General features: G+C 36.3%; 1 protein-coding gene across 1 annotated transcript; it reads right to left on the reverse strand.

Annotated features, from left to right (window-relative positions):
* Positions 1 to 267: 267 nt before the first annotated feature.
* LOC112563355 (pre-rRNA processing protein FTSJ3-like) lies at positions 268 to 20606 on the reverse strand. Its single transcript, XM_025237275.1, has 20 exons — positions 20446 to 20606; positions 19020 to 19172; positions 18156 to 18235; positions 17352 to 17451; positions 16777 to 17089; positions 15359 to 15467; positions 15108 to 15208; positions 13219 to 13299; positions 12592 to 12699; positions 12173 to 12308; positions 11387 to 11610; positions 9297 to 9390; positions 8932 to 9025; positions 7962 to 8114; positions 7367 to 7396; positions 6922 to 7045; positions 2848 to 2932; positions 2358 to 2450; positions 1583 to 1677; positions 268 to 1395 (listed from the first exon to the last, which is right to left on the reverse strand). Exons 1-20 carry the CDS (start codon positions 20510 to 20512, stop codon positions 1182 to 1184), a joined length of 2454 nt encoding a protein of 817 aa, XP_025093060.1. The 5' UTR covers positions 20513 to 20606; the 3' UTR covers positions 268 to 1181.
* Between the last annotated feature and the right edge of the window lie 162 nt (positions 20607 to 20768).

The following is a 20768-nucleotide window of genomic DNA, read 5'->3' on the forward strand; positions in this document are numbered from 1 at the left end:
ACAGTGGGGACCAAGAATGGCCTCCAATGTCATGTGACCTCACACCTTGTGAGTTCTTTTAAGTGGGGATATGTTAGGTCATAAGTTTACATAAACCTCAAATGATTGCTCAACTGAAGAGGGAAATTCAATAGGGCATCACCAAAATGGGAACATCTGAAAGAGTTATTGTAAATGTAGAGAAAGTGGAGGTGGACATATGCTTGGTATCATTTTTCATTATTAAATTGGAGCATATGTTGAATGAAATTAAATAAGGCTTTTGAATTTTTATTTGATTTTGACCGATTTATTGCATTTTTAAAAAGTACTTCATGCAACACCATATATTCACATGCAACTTGAAATCTGACCCATTCACATTTCAGTATGAGTCAATCGATCTGAATGCTTCAATTGTATGGAGCTTCAATTTTAAAATCTGAACAGTTAGCACTTAAACATGGAGCTAATCGAAACATGCTGCATTGCTTATGTAAGTCGCAACTTACAATATGAAATTTATGGTACACTGTCTAGTGTTAAAAATTGTAGGTATTGCAACTCACCAATAATTAGTGGCCACAACTTGTAATCTTCAGTTACTTTAAGAGGTAGTTAAACCTTGCTCAAGCATTCATTACTTGACCAACACCAGTTGATGACCAGTACCAGAGATAAAGAGACTTCATGGTTAATTCTTATGGTGATGCCCATCTGTTAAAACAACACTATAGCTAACAACTTTCAAACGATGGGTTGGCTTGAACAGGCACCAGACATTGGAAGGCATTTATCACCTGGATTTGTATGAAGTATTTTTACATAAAGAACTGAGGCATGTGCCTAAAAAACAAAACTCAACTTTAAAAAAAAGCCACCAAGGTAACGCTAGCTGCTTTTTTTTTAAATTGTAGGCATAAAACATATTCCTTTATAACCCCACTCCAAAGTTGAGCTCACCAGGCTGAAGCTGGCTGTACCTCCATCAACAAGATAAATGCATCAATAAGTTATTTTGGTTAATGTCAAATGAACTTTCCAATCATTGAGATTATATTTTGTATTTAGCCTTTGGACTATCGGCAGGTATCAGCAGAATTTACGAAGTAGACAATGTAGTCTTCATGTGTTGGTAACCCACTGTGCAAGACAAAGCATAAAAGCAAATCACATTTTATCACTATACCCATGCTACATCTTTAACGCTGTCTTCTCTTCTTTCTATCCTTGCCTTTCCCAGTCTGTTTTTTTGTCTTGCTGGCTTGTTTATCCTTTTTCATTCTTGGATCCACAACTTTGAATTTTCCTGTCACGCCTGGAGGACGTCTCACGCGCTTGCCCGATCCTTTCTTAGCTACCACATAAGTCACTTCTTGCTTCTGATTCTTAAGGAGCCCTGCCTTTTTATAAATCCTGAAGAAAAAGAAGTTATCCTTTATTATGTGACAAAATCTCTCTTTAATTTTACTTTAGCCTCTAAGTTTACCAATATCAACTGGTTTAAAAATAAATCACATATAAAACACTACTGTCTGCGGCCCTATGCTACTCGAGGAGTAACAAGGACTAAAATAAAACACATCTGTATTGATAAACTTACTGTTTGATCTGATGCATTTTTTCTTTATCAGATACATCCACAGCATCACTAATAACTTCTGCCTTTTTACGAGCTTTTTCCAGCCTCTTTATCGTCTGTAACAGAAATTTGTGTTATGATAAGTATCCCTTCCCTAAATACTATTGCTCGTGTTTAGAGATGTTTGCCAAACCCCCCCCCCACCACCACCACCACCACAACCAAAAGAAAAAAAATGTACATAGTGAGTTTCAATCAACCTGACACTGAAATCACACAAATATGATTGATCATAAAAACTAACAGTATTTATAATTAGTAAGCATTACACTTAAAATTTCCTAATGGTAGGGTAATTAACTACCTTTACAAAATTTGAAGAGTTGTATAATTTTGTAAAGGTAGCTAATTACCCCACATTTAGGAAATTTTAAGTGTAATGCTTACTAATTATAAATACTGGTAGTTTTTATGAGCAATCATATTTGTTTAAAAACTGGTTCAGCATGAAACCTTGAAATGATAAGTGCATATCAACACTGCCATGGGAGTTCCTTTGCAAGCTCTGAAAAGGATTTCCATGAGGTGTAGTAAAATTACGCCTGTTCTGGTGAAGCAAGCTTTCCAATGGCAATACTGCAGTTCACTGATGACTAGCTTTCTTCTAGCCTCTTTACAAGGAAATAAGCATTTTCTGTACTTCTCAAACACTATCATTCTGCCTCACTGACAATGCTGTTGTATAACAGATTTTGTAGCATAAAAGTACACATAAAAAAGTTTTCATTAGATATACCTTTCTTTTCTTCCGGGCTTTGGCTTCTGCAATCTTCTTGATGGGACGTGCATTTATAGCTTTCTTCTTCATCATGTATTCTTGTACTTCTTCCTGCAAACACAGTACTAGCCTAAATTAATTGTAACAATGTAACATCAAGACACTGGCTCAGATCCTGACACTGCAGTGTATTGTGAACTGCAACTGTCAGCTGTTGATCTCAACAACTAGATTGTTTAGTTTGCTGCTGAGGGAGGTTTTTATAATTATTGATTAAACGTTAAATTCAGGGATGCAGAAATTCACCAGTCAACACAATAGGGTGCTTATCTAACGGAAAAGACTTTTACAATGAAAATTTCAGAAAAAATTCTGCAAAAATGGCGAAATGAGGTTTGAACACAAACTCGGGCTTTTATCTAAAGTGAATATGAATTATCATGCTGCCTTTTTCAGGCACAGCCACTACACAGTCCTAAATAGTGTCCAGTGAGTAAAAAAAACTGACCTTGGTAACAGGAAGCTGCCTTTGACAATGTCGAGCCTCATCCTTGACAAACCAGTCTGGAAGGTTTTCATCGTCACGCATATACCTTCAGCAAAGACATATTGTTAGCCTTTGATGTATACCTTTGTTGCATGCAGTTGGTGTCAAATAAGAAAACCTTATTTCTATAAAAGTATTTATTCTTTCAAAAGACAGTCTGATCTTTTACAGTCAAATGTAAATTTACATTGTACATACAGAAAAAAAAAAAAATCCAATAAGCAGCATGGATAAAATTAATCTTTTCTGTTTCTTCCACTTTTCACTGTAAGTTTGTGTCGAAGCTCCTTTATGCTTGACCTTTAAACACCAGCTGGAGAACACAAGGTTATCTGTTATAAATTCCTACTCTATGCTTTTTTTGCTGCCTGATTTGGCACAAGAGACCAGCCTGAACCTTAAAGCAAACAACTCATACTTGTTGGTAGTTACAACTATTCTGAGATAGCAGCTGACATGTCTACCCATGTACTGGACATTTTTTGTTATTCAAATAACCAAGCTAAGAGGCTGGAGACAGGTCTGAGCAGCCTAAAGCTGTCAGTAAAAGATCAGTACACCAGCTTCCTCCCCACATTCTAACATGTCATTAAAAACTATTGTTACGGGTACAAATGTTTTCATGTGAATCACACATTTTTACTTTCTTTTCTGGGTAATGCTAGGTGTGGTAAAAAGAAATAAAGTGTAGCCCCCCCACAATTGTCTTAGTCACCAAAAATGGAAAAATGGAAAATGAAGTGTAGCCCCCCCACAATTGACTTAGTCACCAAAAATGGAAAAAGACAACCTGTCTTTGTAGAAATGGCCGTTTACCTGCTAACATTTAATAAAAGACCCAAAGAATAATGGGAAGTAAATCGTGTGTGGTTGTTCATGTCTCGGGTACAGCATATGAAAGGTGGTGCTTAACCTTCTCTTGCCTTTTACTTTATCTGATAAAATCAGGTACCCATTGCAGCTGGGTGAACAGGTAACTGGGGTGGGGCCACAAAACAATGACCTTTCCCCTCTAAAGTCAAGCTGTTAAGTTTTGAAGCATGTCGCATTACAGATACGTTTTTACATATTTAAGGGTGGATAGAGCAGCACCAGGAGAAAGGTATATCTGTTTATGGTTAAGATGGTAGTTTTATTCCAGATATGCATGTTTAAACATCAGAATTACTTCATCTTTCAATCTTCCGGCTGCGATTTCCAAGGGAGTGGGACGGGCCATCTGTAACGCCATTCTCACTTGGTCACATACAATGTCCTCAACGACTGTACATGCCAAGCATTGCACTGATTACGCTTTCGTGGAGTTTCCAAACCCTGGGGTTGTCATTGCAGTACTTTGTATGGGAGTTTTGAATTTTCATTCCCTTTGACCTCTTAGGCTTGATGACGGCCACGGACCGCCAGGGTCTGAATGGCTTCGCACCAGCTCTCCCATCGATCTCTATTTCTGCAGGTGCGCGGCCTCTGGTTCTGTCTCCAGTCTCTATCTCCGACGTCTGCATGTGGTGTTTGTTGAAGGCCATTTATGCGAACAGGAACGCGAAAATCAATTCGCGCTCAAATGATGGCAAGCCGAGACTACGAAAACCCAGCGCCGTAAACAAGACGTCACCCTCTTACTACCAGTCTCGGGGAGGGGGCAGACGACAGAAAGGTCAAGGTGGTCTCAGAATGGCGGCGACAATTCAAGAAAACAGCACGTGGGAGGGGATGAGCCTGTCGAGTATGGCGTATTGAGCTTACGCACCCCAAGACAAAAAAAAAAAAAAAAAAAAATCAATACAGACCAGCCAATGATGTGCTGCGTATGATCATATGTGACTGTACAACGACGCCATGTTATATTTTCTCCCGACTTCCCGCTCTGTTGCTATGCGGCCTGACTGATGCACTCGTACTAAGTGGTATATGCCTGCAAACTATATCGCTTCACCTGTCCAAATATGTGATAAGACTTGATACCAAGGGGTAACAGATGAGCTAACTGACATGACGTCCTTGCTTGGAATTCATGTTGAGGATATAACCCACTTACAGGTCGGTCAAGCCAGTGACCTTTGCCCTGCCTCTGGCAGCGCGTGCGCCCGCCGTGGACACGCCATAACATGGGCCTAAAGGTTAGAGAGAGTCCTTGACTGGGGCACGCGTCTCGGCACGCAAGTTACAGGCCTCAGTTGTTCGCTACAAGCCGAGCTCCCCCGAACACGGATGTGTATAGGAATGTCTGTAGCAGACAAGCGTCGCAAGGAGTCAACGAGCATCCTCTTATTTCAATTTTCAATAACTGTCGCTACATGCCAGTTTAATTTTTCCCTATTCCAATGTATTTGTGCGCGTTGAAAAGCTGCAGTGGCAAACTCCGGTGTGTCAATTCATCGCAGCAGACGCAATACCGAGCGAGTAAAGGGAGGGGGTAGCTCTAAAACAGGATCGCTGTAGGGTAGGGAGAGAAGAGGAGGGTGAGCAAAACAAGCCAAGCGCCTGCGTTGCCGGCGCCATTGTGGGCACAAGTATATGTGACCTACTTACTCTCTTAGCGACGGCCAGACATACAGCAGCCCTGCCCTTCTTGTACCTCACTTGGCCTGACAACATACTTCATACGTAACCTTGATGATGAAAGTCCTCGGATGAAAGGGGCGTCAGATGTCCCGTCCCAACGCCCCTTTTGGACAACAAATGTTGAACTTGGAGGTAAAGGTCTCGGGTCGCAAGTCCTTTATAAATGGCAGCGACATTAGGACCCGTTCACCCCCTTTTAAACTATAAGCAGCCAACGTCATAAAAGTACGTATGAAACGTACTTTAGTGAGAGAAATGGAAACGATGTAGTTTATAACAGCGCATCGATATGTCGCGAAAATTGATATGAAGTCTATTATTCAGTCTCTGAATGGTAAAAAAGGCGCCTCCCTCACTTCACCTGTACCCCAGTCTTCGTGACAGATGGGCACATGAGAAATGGAATGTTATCAGCGACTAGTCACAATACCCTTACATCACAAGGTCTGAAACTAAAATACCATTGTCTGGCTTCTATTGCGATGTCCTGCTGTTATTGACAACAGTCAAAAACCTACAAACTGTAGTGTGTCAACCAAAGATAAATGAACTAATTTATAAATATTTCCAGGGGATAAGGGATGGCTTTATTATGATAGCCTGTATTTTTCTCAGTTAAACTTGTTCCAACACAATTCTCCTGAAGTCCTAAAAAATGAATCTGGGGTAACTGCTTATTAATATTTTCTAAACTGTTTAATCAATATGTACTGTAATCAGTTAAGTATAAAGCAAGCAGAAAACACATCTGAGAACTACAGTAACTATACCTGTAAATGAGTGCTGTTATATAATACATGCATAACATAAAAAATTTACTTATTATAAACTACCAACAGAAGGTCAGTGTAGTATATGGATAGAGGCAAACATGGCCACATTTTTTTTAACATCTGTGACAAAAACAATGAAATTGACCAAATAACATAAACTATCGATTCTTGATCAAACCACAACCTGATGAACTTGCAACATCGTTGTGGTTCAAGTCCCCACTTATAATAATGATGTGTGCAAATATGGCACACAAAATGTTTGAGATGCCATTAAGGAAGACTTTATGTACACATTCCCTAAAAAGACACATGCACAATTCAATTTTTGTGAATATAATAAATTTCACAGCATCATCATAATAAAGAGAGCTGATGACTCGAGGGGTGGGGTAGGGTATTCATATGAAGTCTGACTTATTTCTCTGTCTCTGCATCTTGTTCTTGTGTCATTTCTCAGAATAAACAAAATTCACATGACTTTGAATTTCTACAAATTTCCCCCAATGTGTTATTTCTTACAAGGCATGATAAATATCATGAAGATGTGAAATGTGGAAGAGTTAAAAAATCTGCTGTACAATATTTGTTTAGCAGTCTTCGACTTTTTTTATTTTTGTCTTATAGAAATACTCCAGATGAAATCCTCTGCTCATGCTCAAAGGATTTTGCTAAGTACTGGCTGGGTGGCAGTATTTACCTGTTGTAGGCACTTTCAATGATCTCTCGCTTTCTTTTCTTGGAGTGTGTCATAGCTGCTCCTACTGCAAGACCAGTAGGGTCCAACTTTTTTGATTCATCAATAGGGACCACTTCAAATCCAGCTTTAAAAGAAAAAAGAGTATAAATGCTACAAATGCTATTTTGTTGATTTCCATTCGAAGCAGGTCTGGGAGTAAACACTACAATCAAACACTAAACACTAATTTAATAGTAAACTATGATCCACAAAATAAGCATGAGACAAATTTTGCACCATTAACTATGTTCCATTTAGAAGAAATAAGACATAATGGTTTTCCTTGATTTTAACTAAGTCGCATTGAAAAGTATCATAAAATATTTCATGGTTTAAAATGATTATAAACAGGTATAATTTATTTTCTGTCTCCACCCCTTCAACAAGGTAAACAAAGCCGTATCACCTTTCTGATCAATTTTGGCATCTTTTGACCCTGAAAAAAAAACCCCAAAAAACTCAGCATCCAAGCACAAAGGATTTTGAAAAGCAGCTTGCCTATTATGATTATAACATTAAATCTGTTTTGCATGCATGTACATAAGATCAGAAAAACTGTAGACAACATTCTATGTGAAAAAGTAAATAAAGCTGTCCAACATTTTACAAAATGTATGAGCACCAACTTTTAACATATGATTACCATGACTGGTGTTACACTCTTGACAGACTTACCTTTTGACAGTAGATCTTAAATATAATTCATGTAGAATGCATAAGCTTTCATCACTCTGACAGCCAATAAATTTAGCCTACCTTTTCTCATGATGACAGTTTTTATTTCTGCTACCATACTATAATATTATAACTAAGGCCAGCAAAGGTTTGCTAGTTTAAAGTGCATGAAACAAGCCATGCTAAGCTTCTCAAGAAGTCCTGATAATGCTCTAAATATCATGTTCTATTTATTTGAGACCTAAGTATATTTCTGCTGTTATTCTGTCCTATATACATTTCTGTCTCATGCCCTCTTTAAAACACAAAACAAAACAAAAACTTACCTCGCAATTCAGGTTTTATGACTTCCTCAATTTCATAATCTGAGTCAGAATCAGAATTCAAATCATGATCTGAATCAGAGGACAGACCCTCTTGTGAGTCTTCAGAGACAAAGTGAACTTTCTTTGTTGATGACTTTTGTTCTTCTTTTTTAGCTGAAGAAAAAAAAAATCACTTTATTAACTCATTGAACCCATTATCGCATGATAATTATATTGGTGACCAGAATGGCCTGTGTTAAATTGCTATGGTGACTGTTGCAGCATTTACATTGTACTCCTTTCCCCTTCATTGGTTTACAAAACACCAAGTCTTTACATAGTGTTAATAGTTTAAATACAATAACTGTGCACACAACTTCCTTTTCAAGGTAACCACACATGTGCCCAATACTGCGGTTACATGCTAATCACAAATAGTCCACATAAATAATTAGCTGCACACTTTAACTGCCTGCAGTGTACTTAAATACTTTATTCCATATTTGTGGTGCACTACTCATTAGTAAAGTACCCTCTATTAAAGAGAAGCAAATGATTGCAAGATTTGTGTCCAGATTTGGGTGGCAAACCTTTCTTATGCCAAGGATCATTTGGATATTTATAACATCATTTGCAGGTCATACAAAATTATGAACTTAAAAAATTAGCATGATATATCCAGTCAAGCCGTACGTACTTTGCCACTTAGCATTTTTGCAACATATACTTCCTGGCACCAACTGTCCTTTAGTTCAATAAAAAGCAGGCAGTAGGCAGCCTATAAGAAACATACATGTCTGCCCCATAATGAACAGTCCATCCTTGTTTATTAAAATTTATGTTATGATTATGATTCACTAAATAAAATTATGTTGTTATGAAAAATCTCCCAGATTTATTGAATTTCAAATCCTGCCTGTGGTTGCCTTAGCCAGGCCAGACCAAATGATTGTTCCCCACCCCTGATTTACAAAGATAATTTTTAACTTACCAACAACAGTTCCACCTTGCTTTTCATAATCTGCTGTCATCTGCTCAACTTCAATGTCCTCATCTTCTTCTTTTTCCAGACCATCAAATACCTCCTACACACACAATAACTGTATTTAGCATGCAATGTTTTTGAAAGCAACACACCAGCAACTGGCAAGTAATGATAACAACATGCATTATGTGTTTGTCAAATCAATTAAAAAACCAAGAATTATGCAGTTCTGATTTACTTCCTAACTGCCTTCTCTTCTAAATACAAATCCTAAGCTTTAAAGTTTGAATAAAAAAGATCAAACCGTCAAAAACCTGAGAGAATTGTTTAAGAGACAACAAGTAAAATCCAGAAGACAATGCATATCTCACCTTATTAAACCATGAGGCTATTCGATTTTTGGTCCGGCTGCTCCTTGTTTCCAAATCCACTACCAGTGGGTTACCATCCGAGTCATCGCCTATACTGCAATCAGATTAGGAAAGAGCTAATTTAAACTGTTATCTAGCTGTAAGCACAATAAATACAGATGCCATAAAAACCAGTCACCACAAAAAAGCAAATATATATATATCTTCAGCTCAGCTATATGCTGGATAAGTCCTAATGCCTCTGGTTTGAGCGCCACAAACAGGGTGTAACTTAACAAGGTGGTGGGGGAAAACTGGTGTATAACGGCAAAGCAGCTGGCACTGTAAACAGGTGCTAAGTACAAAGAAAGAACATGCCCAAGATGTGATCTAACCCAGGACACCCAATCCTCACTGTATTGGTAACAGGTACTAACCAGACAAAGAAAATATGAATGAAGAGTAGTTTTAGTATGGTAATAGTGTCATGTCATCTGGTAATGTTGATGAATTTTTGTTTTTCAAAGCCCTTCCTTAAATAAAGACTTTCCATTTAACAAAAGATTTCATACAAAATATGGATACTCAATGCACTGCACACAAAAGACTACAAAGGAACCATCAGTCAACCATATAAGCATAAGTGCCAGCAAGATAGATATGACCATGAAAAACAGGTTCATGGATGAAGAACTGAGGAGGAGACAGAACTGTACCCTGATTATGCAAGAAATTTCCAGAAGAGATGAGTTTTAAGGCCCAATTTGAAGGCTTTAAATTAAGATATATTTTTGAAAACAAAGTGGAACAGAATGCTAAACAGAGAGGATGAGAAGTAAAAGGAGTGTCTCCCAAATTTCTTCCATTGGATGTGTTGCACAGAGATGAGAGCAGCAGAAGCAGACCCAGAAGACTAACTTAGGAATTAAGGCGTCAGCAATTCAGAAGTGTGTTCTAGGGCAGGGCCATGGACACAATGGTACCATATCATGGCCAATATGAGCTCAGTCTTTGAAAGACAATACAAGCAGTAATTTTTTTTCAGCCACAATGGGTGGTTAGGGAGATTGAATGGCAGGTATAAGACAAAAGCAGGCATGAGCTCTTTGGCAGCAGAGACTGAAAGTTGTGATTGATCTTGTGAAGCTGTTGGAAGATGGATTCAAGAGATTCTCAATTCCTACTTTAAGTTAGTTTTTTTGGTAAACCAAAGACTAAAATCTTATGAAATTTATTTCTTAAAAAAAAAAATAATTTTTTAATTTCTCGGTGTAGCCAACTGCACAGCCTGTGTAAAAATATTTTTAGAGTTTGCATCAATATCCAGGGCAATGAGCAAAGCAAAAATCACTGGAAATCGCGCACCACAAAAACATATTCCAGTGGTAACAAAGAGGCACAAGAAATATTACATTAATGTTTTTCTCTTAATCACACCTGGATTTTGTCTGGAAAACAGGAAGTGACGAAAGGGTAGTATTTCTAAAAATAGCATATTCTGCACATGAACTGAATTCTAAGAGGAAAGATGCCATCCTCAGTAAAAGAAAACAGATCAGAACATGCTGTTGCTGAATGTTCTCTTTGACACTCAGATGGAGTTTGCACTCGATGTCATTTCCTAAAGATACTGGTTACAAACACCAGTAAATTAACATTGTTCATATACAGATCTCTTACTAGTCTTTCAAGTGAATTGACCTTTTTATTTTTTTTTTAAACTTCAGTAGAAGCTTCTAAATAGAGTTCAGATCTGTAGGGCTGTATTCCAAAATCAGCTATTTTATTTTATGGGGAAAAAAAATCACTTTTTGAGCACAACAATCTAAGTAAAGTTTCTTCCTTTCAGTTGAAAACATGCACAGATTTGCTGAACTGAGCCACATTCATGGTTACAAATACTACTTAGGCGCAACTGAGCTCTCCAATATAGGAAAGTTATTTTCTTTTGCTTTCTAGTGGCAGGTGAGAACGCTGATGTTTGAAAGCTTATATCTTTAAAATTAAGCATTATTGTGTGCTCATATTTTTAAGAATTATTACTTTAAAATGAACTTAACCCGATCATGAAAGAAAAAAATGTTTCACTAAGTTTACTGTTAAATTCTTACTCTTTTGTCTCTTCAGGGAAGTTGTCATCATCATCAAACTCTGGCTCTTCCTCTCCCTCCTCACCACTTGAGTAATCTCCATCATCAAGATGATCTTTAGAAGCGCGATCATATGCTGCCATCAGTCTTTGTTTCTTTTGGGCACTCTCTTCTTCTTCTTCTTCTTCTTCCAAAATATCTTTATCCATGAAGCTCAGATCTCCCTCCTGAACTTGATCTAATTGCTGCAACCGATTTAACTTTTTAAAATGGAACAAGATACACAAAAATGTTATGAAATAGAAACTCTCAAACACACCATAAGAAGGCTTACATCTTTATCAAACAGGTGATAAACTTCTGTGCCATGAGCTATTATAATAGCTTCAACAGGAGTTTAGAGCAGGATGGAGGAAGGGGTTGGGGTGGAATTGGTGTTTTACGCCAAGCCAGCAACTAAGGTTATATCACAGCAAGGCAGCCAGCCCTGTAAACAAATGTCATATGTAGAGAAAGAACAGTGTGCCCAAGACAAGAACTTAAACAAGCACAGCCAATCCTTACTGTATATGACATGCTAGCTGTTGTGCCACTGGACCACCTGAGGGGTGGGGGAAAAAGGATGAAGGAAAAAAAAAGTTATGCACGTCAGTACAGTACAATAGTACATGTATATTTTTATTGCTTTAAGTTATAAGGTCACACATAATAACATTTTATTTTATGCTGCCTCTTTATGCAAGCAATCTCTTAGTCCAATTGCCAACAATGAAATATTTTCATGACAACATATTTACTGCTTCCCACCTGTTGATTACGGATCTTATTAAGACTGAAAACACCAGCATCATCACCATAGTCAACACGATCATTAGGAAGGATCATCTTTAAGTCCATTTTCTGGCGCAGTTTAGACTGCATTTTTCTTGTCTTCCTCTTTTTCCTGCCCAAGAAAAAAAAATTCATCCAATTCTGCTTGTCAATCAAACCCCCATTAGTGATTTGTCATTGTGACCAGTGGAACAAGTTCAATTATAACACACAAGAAGCCTTAGACATGCACAATGTTTACAAAATAAAAAGAGAGAGAGAAAATGTATACATCATCTCATTACTCAATATTTACCCAGCTATACATGTAAAGTTGTATGAAAAGGTGCACAACACCAATGGTGTAACCATGTATCAACATCACACACACGCATGAACTGAAGGGAAAAGGCTACCTTTTAAGCTGTTTAAGCTCTTCTTCATTTGCTTTGGCCAAAATTTCTTGCATTTCCTGTTCTTCAACTTCATTCTCACTCAACTCTTCTTCAGCTTTTCCTTCTGCACTGTTGGAAAAAAAATTTAAACATTTCCATGAAGATTCTAAAAGACCCCCCAAAAATCTCATCCTCAAAGCAGTACTGAAGCACAGGACAGAAAACACAGATGGTCATTATGAACAATGTGTGATTACTACCCTATTCCCAGCTAATCACTATCTTTACCCAGTTTTATGACAAAGTGCTCATATTTCAATTATCCATTGCTATAATTTGCATTGAAAATTGCTTGCACATCTACAATTTTTAAAAATATTTTTTACTTTGCAGAGAAACAAGTACACTGCAGCATTACCCAACTGTAATCTTTACTATAACTCTTCTTCATCTTCAATGACCAGCAATAAAATGAACTCCGTACTCAAATAGTCTAGAAGTCAATTTTTTCCTTCTTATTCCTACCACCTTTAAATAATTTTTAATTTTAAAATGTCTTTTCTAAATTTCTATTTTTGTTCTTTATTTCTTTTTGGTCTGTTTCTTATTTACAACAGAACACACAAGAAATATTTCAATACAGCAAACCTTTCATTTTTAGCTTGTTCTTGCTCAGCTTCTGCTTTTTGAAAGTCTTTTATGAGCACTTTTCTCCATGACAAAAGAGATCTGCAAGCAAACAGTCCTTTACAATCATTCTCAAAAATGACTATATATATATTAAAAAAAAAGGCTGTTTAGGCTTAGCTTTAAATGCAAGTTACTGTTTGTGAAATGACTGTTTACCTTATTTTTTTTTTTTTTGCTGTTGTAAAAAATAGTGCAATTAATATATAAAAAAAAATGCAGTGTCATAAGCCATTCACTGCATCTACAAATACAATACACTACAATGGCCTCTGTGCTTTGTAGAAGACACTGACCTGATAGGAGGCAGTGACAGTGAGTTGCAGGACCTCACAGATTTACTGACAGCATGAGAGCATAAATGATCAGCACTGACAAAAGCCAAGTCATGGTCAACACCATTGGGCATGGTGAGATCACTGTGCAAAAGTAGAAATCTACATAAACAGAGTACAGCTTGACAAAGTAAACAGCTTCAAGTACCTGGGTACTAAGCTTTCCAAAGATGGTAGCTAGCTGTGTAGCAGATATTTGCATCAGGACTGAAGCTGTGACAGCAGCAACAGCAGACTGAACAGGATCCAGCAAAGCAACAGCATAAGATTCACCATGAAGTACAAACTCGACGAGTCCCCTATACTCCATCCTGCTGTACGAATGTGAGATTCAAAACTCCTCCAAATCTCTATAAAAACTACAAATCCAAACATTCTGTATGTAGAGTGGTCACTACCACAGGAACCCTTCTTACAACAGTAAAATGGGGCAAGTTGGTCTGGTTTGGCCATGTTCTCCAGCACTCCTTGGAAGGTCACTGCTAAGATAGAAGAACTGGATGGTGGACATGAAGGAGTGGACTGATCCATGCATGCAGGACCAGCTCAACACAACTCAAGACTGCCCCCAGCTTGTCTCAATATATGGTGACAACCTGTACCAGCCAAGGGGTGGATGATAACGATGACAGGCCATGTACTTTTCTAATAATGTTATTTGCATGAGCTTTTTAAAACATGTTTATCATCAATAATTATACCTAAATATCTGTAATTGTCCACTCTTCTTAAAACTTCTCCTTTAATAAGTATTTTATCAAAGACCCTGTCTTCTCTAATATGTGCAATTATTTTTTCTACACTCTTTACATTAAATAATTATCATCACACCTTGCAGCAAAGTGATCAATCTCCTGTCTATAGTAGGAGTCTTCATTTTTGGAAAAAAACTTCTGTTAGTCTGATGTTGTCTGCAAATTTAACTATGGGGCAATCTTCGGTTTTGTGTCTACATACACAGGGAAAACAAAAAATCGGGAGAGCACTATCAGTTAACCTGTATAGCACAGCATATAAGTATATATATGTAAAAAGACATAGACTAATAACTGAAGACTGTGAAGACAACAGTGGGTGATGTTTGTTTTTTATTATTGCTGCTCTCAGGTTAATATTAGACCAAGAAACATGAATTTTTGGGAAAGAGAAATCTTGAACTTTGCATTTAAAATAATATAAAAAAAAAACAGCAAAGGCACAATCATGGCTCATCGTGCTATAAATGTTAATCTAGTCAATTTTCCTATGCCTAATCAATTTGTAAAATAAGAAGCTGGGGAACCGTCTTTCATCAAACATTCAAGAGATGCAGATAAATTTACCAATGTGAAATAAATGTGACAAACAAAAGAAAATGGCATAAATTAATTTTCCTGAAAGACCCAATTCATTCCAAATAATATTTCCACCAGCAAACACAACTTAATTTACTGATACTGTAGGAAAAAGAAATGGATAAATAAACCACCACCACCACCATTCCAGAGTGGATAAATGTTGAGTAAATATGCTCACCTAATATCCTTTTTCCCCAAAACGCGAATGTCCTTGCAACATTCCTTAATCTCTATGGTCGTTGCAGGATGCTCCGATATTCTTGTTTCATCCAAAACAATCTGTATGAAGAGAAGGCAAGCAAATTCTATAAATTAACTTATTGGTAGTACTTAATGTCTAGACCATGCTACCTTTATAGTTATTATCATACTTAATATTACTTCAGATACACCGATGCATGCACATGCAGCCTTACACAAATGCTGTACCTCATTTGAAGCTGCGAGTTTTTCCAAGAAATCTTCACTCTTCAGGAATTCTGATGCATTCAAAACATGGTACAATGTGTAATCACCTTCTGCATAGCCCTCACGATGCCTGAAAACATAATAAAGTGTAAAAGCTAAATGGGTGAGTTGGTCATACAAAAATCAACTGACTAGATTTCAAATAATAAGAAGCAGTATTTGAAAGAATCTTAAAATAAATTAGCTCTTGTAAATAATGCTATCTTTGGTCAAAATTATATGCTGACGTAGTTTTCATTTTTAACTGTTTAGATATTTACTTGGATATATAAAGTCCTTGCCCAAAGGACTGGTGAAAAGATTATTACAGTTATTAAGGTCAACAGAGCAAAAGAAGCAAAGCACAAAGTGTCAGCTATCTTAAGCAGGCAAATCTTATAAATAAAGCACCGTGACAATGTATTTGTTTACGTGTGTTGTTTTCTTGTAGTTCTACTGTACATCCACAATTTGTCCAAGCCTCACTTTATAGAAAGGTCATAGACATGTCTGGTTAGTGTATTCACTTTTGAGTAAGCTTATTGAGATTTATTTTACTCATAAGATGATAATCGTGGCTTCAAATAAAAAAATATACCATGCACAGCAAATTTTTAAGAGCATAGTGAGGTTAATTTATGAGAGAAAATGAGAAAGAGTGAAAGAGCAAAAAAGACACAGACAAGGAGAGAGAGGGAGTGAGAGCAAGTGTGTGTAAGTGAGGTGCAAGAGGTGAAAAAAAAGAATGTCACATGGCAATCATTATCTCCCCCTTCACTCAAAACATTGAGACCCCATCGTATAATAAACTGTTAGCTTCAACACAGGACATCAAGATTGCTGCAAATACAAAAGTTCAAGTGTTTGCAAGTGCAACAGTGCAACTGTTTCACTATTTTGCCACTCTGATGCTGAATCTCCATTACTGGAAGGAATTATTTTAACTTAAAGGAAGTAGTGCACAAAAAGTTGACAATAAAATCACAGCAGGGAGTTCTTATGATTAATTATCTTCAGCTAGTCTATAATGAATTTTACGTGACCAAGCATAATTTTTCATTCCCTCTTCTTCTTGACAAACAAAAGTGTACAAGGCATTACATAATCTATGATTTCTAGCAGAAATCCAAGAAATTAATGTGGTTTTATATGTACAGATAAAACAATCATTTGGAAAACATATTAAAACCATATTTGTAAATGAATATTTCCTAACAATACCCACACTAATGCAATGCTTACAAATATCTACTACACTGAAAACAGTACTTAAAAAACAAAAAGTTGCAAATTTCAGTTTGGCAAATGAGCTTGGTATGCAACAGCAATGCAATGAAGGCCACCAGCCCATATCACTGTAAAAGACTATGTAATCATCTTATGGCATAATAACAACTTACCTCTGTTTCTTCTCGGGATGTATGAGATTGATGGTCTGTTTAACATCTTCTTCAACATCTTTAAAGACATACTTTGGGTCCAGAAACTTGGGATCAAGTTTATCTGGTGCAAGGTAGTTCTCACAAACAACAAAAATTTCTGCAGACTCATTTCTTGAAGCCTGTGGTTTGGTTGCAAAGACATGCTTAAAAAGCTGTTGAAAGACCCACATTAATGAGAAGTAATCCTTTGAGCGGAAAACCTTGGTCACAAACCAGCCTCCTTTGCGAAGAAATTCGGTAGCAAGCTTTAAAGCATGTAGTGTCAGCTCAGCTGTTGAAAGAAATAAAAACCCTTTGTCCAAGCAGCCAAGTCTATGAAATAGCTCATTTTAGTTAATTTTATACACATCTAGGTTGGTCTGTCCTTGAGAATAACTGTAAATGTGCTTTTTTATCCTTCCATCATATGCAAGATTTGTTTTAGTAATATTGCATACAATTACTTTCTTGGAACTAGAAACTATAATGGAATGAATTAATCAAATGAATCTGATTTTAGTACATTTAGATAGGGTTATTTAAAATTAATATACCTTGCTGATAAGCATCATGAACCCAGCTTTTGCCAACATTCGGTGCACCATCATTTAACACACAGTCAGCCTGCCAGGTCTGTAATTCCTTCTTTAAATCCTGTTATAGATTTTTACAAATCAGTTTAATACCAATTAGTATCTTACCTTGTTAGTTATGTCATTCAAGTCCTCTTTAAACAAATAAAAGTAAATGCAAAGGAACAATACTACCAAAAACAAAAAATTTCCTAACTTTTCCTGAGCATTTCTAGTTGGGTAGTCAAATCTCGCTACTATGCCACCTACCGGGACCGAGCATAAGTGGCATAGTAGCGAGGTGGCATAGTAGCAAGATTTGACTGTAACATCAACTGAACACAACTACAAATATAAACTTTAAACAAAACACCATAATGTAAGATTGTTTTACACAAATAATAAATATTTTTGTACAATCTGAAATTTTTCCCCCCAGAATTCATCATTGGTTGATTACAGAATTGACAAATTTTTGTCATAATTTAATTGTCTGAAACAACAAAAAAAAAAGGACAGAAAGTGTGATCCTTTTTGTCAGCTTTTGTCCAACTGTAATACATGTTCACACATGAAGTTATGCATAAGATATTGTTCATCACAATCTTTTTTTCATCTGAGTAAAAAGAATTCTTGTGCTGAAATTCACCAAGTCTTAATGAGTAAATTTCCTGACTTTTCATTGCCATTTTATTTATGGAATGAGTTTATTGAATGAGTTTAATATTATAACATTTCATTGAAACATTGTATAGTTTGCAAAAATAAAAATTTTTTTAAATCTACCTGTCGACATTTATCTGTGGTAATATCTTCCTGAAGGGTGATTACACGATGAATGGGACGAATTGGAACCAGATCCACTCCTACAAGCAGAAATCAAGAAAACAAAATACAGTAAGATATACTTTTTATAAGCTCAAACATGTATTTAAACATAAATTATTAGATAAATTACTAAATTTTGTTACTGATTCTATAACCATTTCAAATGTGTTTTTAAATTACTTTTTATTTCATTCCACCAATGTCTAATAAGTTTCATTTAACTCTTATTAAATATTCGCTTTGTTAGACACATAACGTTTACAAAATTGATTATGAAGATCCACAAACAGCCACTGGCTCATAAAAATCTAAATTTCTGAAATAAAATCTTTTTAAAGCATATCTAAGAACTATTATTATCTTTCAGGCCTTACGTAAAATGCCTATAATCTTTTTTCCCTGCAAAACTGAAGGTAGTATAAGATAGGCATATATGTGATGAATACGCTGATTTAATTAATTTCACCAGGGATAGCGGTCATTTCTGAATTTTAAGGCCAAACTTATCCACATTAAAAGAAGCAAACAGATGAGTGGTTAGCATATGAAGTAGGCTCAATGTCCAGCCTTCTGCTGCTAGTTGATCTAGCTGTTAAATAGGTACATGACCTATCCCCTTATTCACCATGTTAGCCAAACAGAATCTTTGGTCTGCAAAATATAAGCCTGACTAAATTATTTATTTGGTGTACATGTTTAAAGCAGCTGTTGATAGCTATGGACTATAATCCCACATGTAGGTCAGTGTATTAAAATCAAAGATATAAATAATACTAAAAATACAGCAACCAGAAAGTAAAAATATTATAAGAATCCTCATACCAACAATAAGGCTAGACACAGGTGTGTGCTCTGCTGCCACTTGAAGCCATCCACCTGGGGCAGCACACAAGTCGATCACGACACGGGATTTTTGCAGGAATTCATATTTGCGGTTGAGTTGGATAAGTTTGAATGCTGCTCTTGATCGATAACCTGAAAGCAAAAATTTATTGAAAAATTGCATTTCAACTTACAGTCAAAAATTTAAAGCTACATTTTTATAGCACCCTTAAGGACTCTGAAAAAAATATGATTTATGCTGTATTAAATACACATCTAACATAATAATAATGACCATTTTTGTGCATGTATCACCTATGACAAAAGAGCTCATGGCACTTACTTTAAAAAAACTCTCAGACTTAATCATCATTATCCATCCATTCAGTCCATACACTTAAACATGTACAGCTGAGCAAAGTACAAAAGAGTCATTACACCTTAAACTTACAAACATGCACAGCTACTCAAAAGAAGTCATTGCTGGGGACAGTAAATATATGAGATCTGATGACTCTTTGAAGTGGGTGTGGTATTTGAATTTTGGATATTGAAAGGTAAGTTGTTCCATACTACAAGGCCAAAATTTTTTTCTGTTGGGGAATCATGGCGGTTCAAAGGTCAGACAAGGGGGGGGGCCTTTGGTGTTTTACGCCCTGCCAGCAACTAAGGCTATATTACGGCAAGCAGCCAGCCCTGTAAACAGATGCCACGTGCAGAGAAAGAACAGCGTGCCCGATACGAGAAATGAACTCAGGGCAGCCAACCTTCACTGTATTGGTGTCAGGCGCTAACCGTTGCGCCACCGGACCGCTCAAAGGTCAGACAAAGCTAAAGACCATGAAGGAACACAGACTGAATATGGAACCAAAGTAAATTGCATTTGTTGAGGGACTGGAAGCCAATGTAACTTATGAAAATGAAATTTTTATTTTTTACACACTTAGGCCCATTTTAAACCATATAATACATATTTTGGTATGAAGAATGTTTCAGAATAAAGTAGTTTTTTTCTTTGTATTTAATGATGTAAACTTATATTACATAATGATCTTATTTTCTGTTAACATTAGCAGCAGTAGTTTAAAGGTATTACATCTGCAGTAAAACTTTTTGGGAGAATAATTTTTTTTTATCAACATCACTGCATACTTTAAACATAATCAAAACATAAATATAAAACTTTACTTTGAAGATACAATAAGGTGAGCCTGACTATAGGTCCTGGTGCATATTTTATTAACAAAACTATTGTACCACTACCAAACACTCTTAACTATATTTTCTACATGTCTAAGTAAAACTTTTTAAATTTTTCTCCTTTTTAGCATACTGTCACTAGTCCTAGTCTGTTATGTTTAGTCAAGTATATAGTCTAACGCATGATCATAAACCGAGTAAAAATAAAAACATAAAATATTCGAACCTGTTTCTTTTGCAAGATGATAAAATTTATCCTTTCTTGCCTTTCCAACTTTCAACTTCTTGCCCATGATAATTTCTTTGATGGAGTAGCCTGCCTCTCAATCTTTTACCGTAATACTCCAGACGCACCACATGGCATTGGGTTATGTGCCCTTCCTACTACGATACGCTCGTAGGCAAAGTGCTCAGGATCTGCTTAATTACTTCTTTTAGTCTTTATTAAAGTCATAAAATAAAAAAAGAAACACAAAAAAGTTGCTATTTCAAATATTAAGAAGCTGTGTTTGAAAAAAAATTAAAGTGGATTTTTCGTTCAACATATTT

This window comes from Pomacea canaliculata, linkage group LG4 (assembly GCF_003073045.1).
Source record: "Pomacea canaliculata isolate SZHN2017 linkage group LG4, ASM307304v1, whole genome shotgun sequence".
NCBI classification, from domain to species: Eukaryota; Metazoa; Mollusca; class Gastropoda; order Architaenioglossa; family Ampullariidae; genus Pomacea; species Pomacea canaliculata.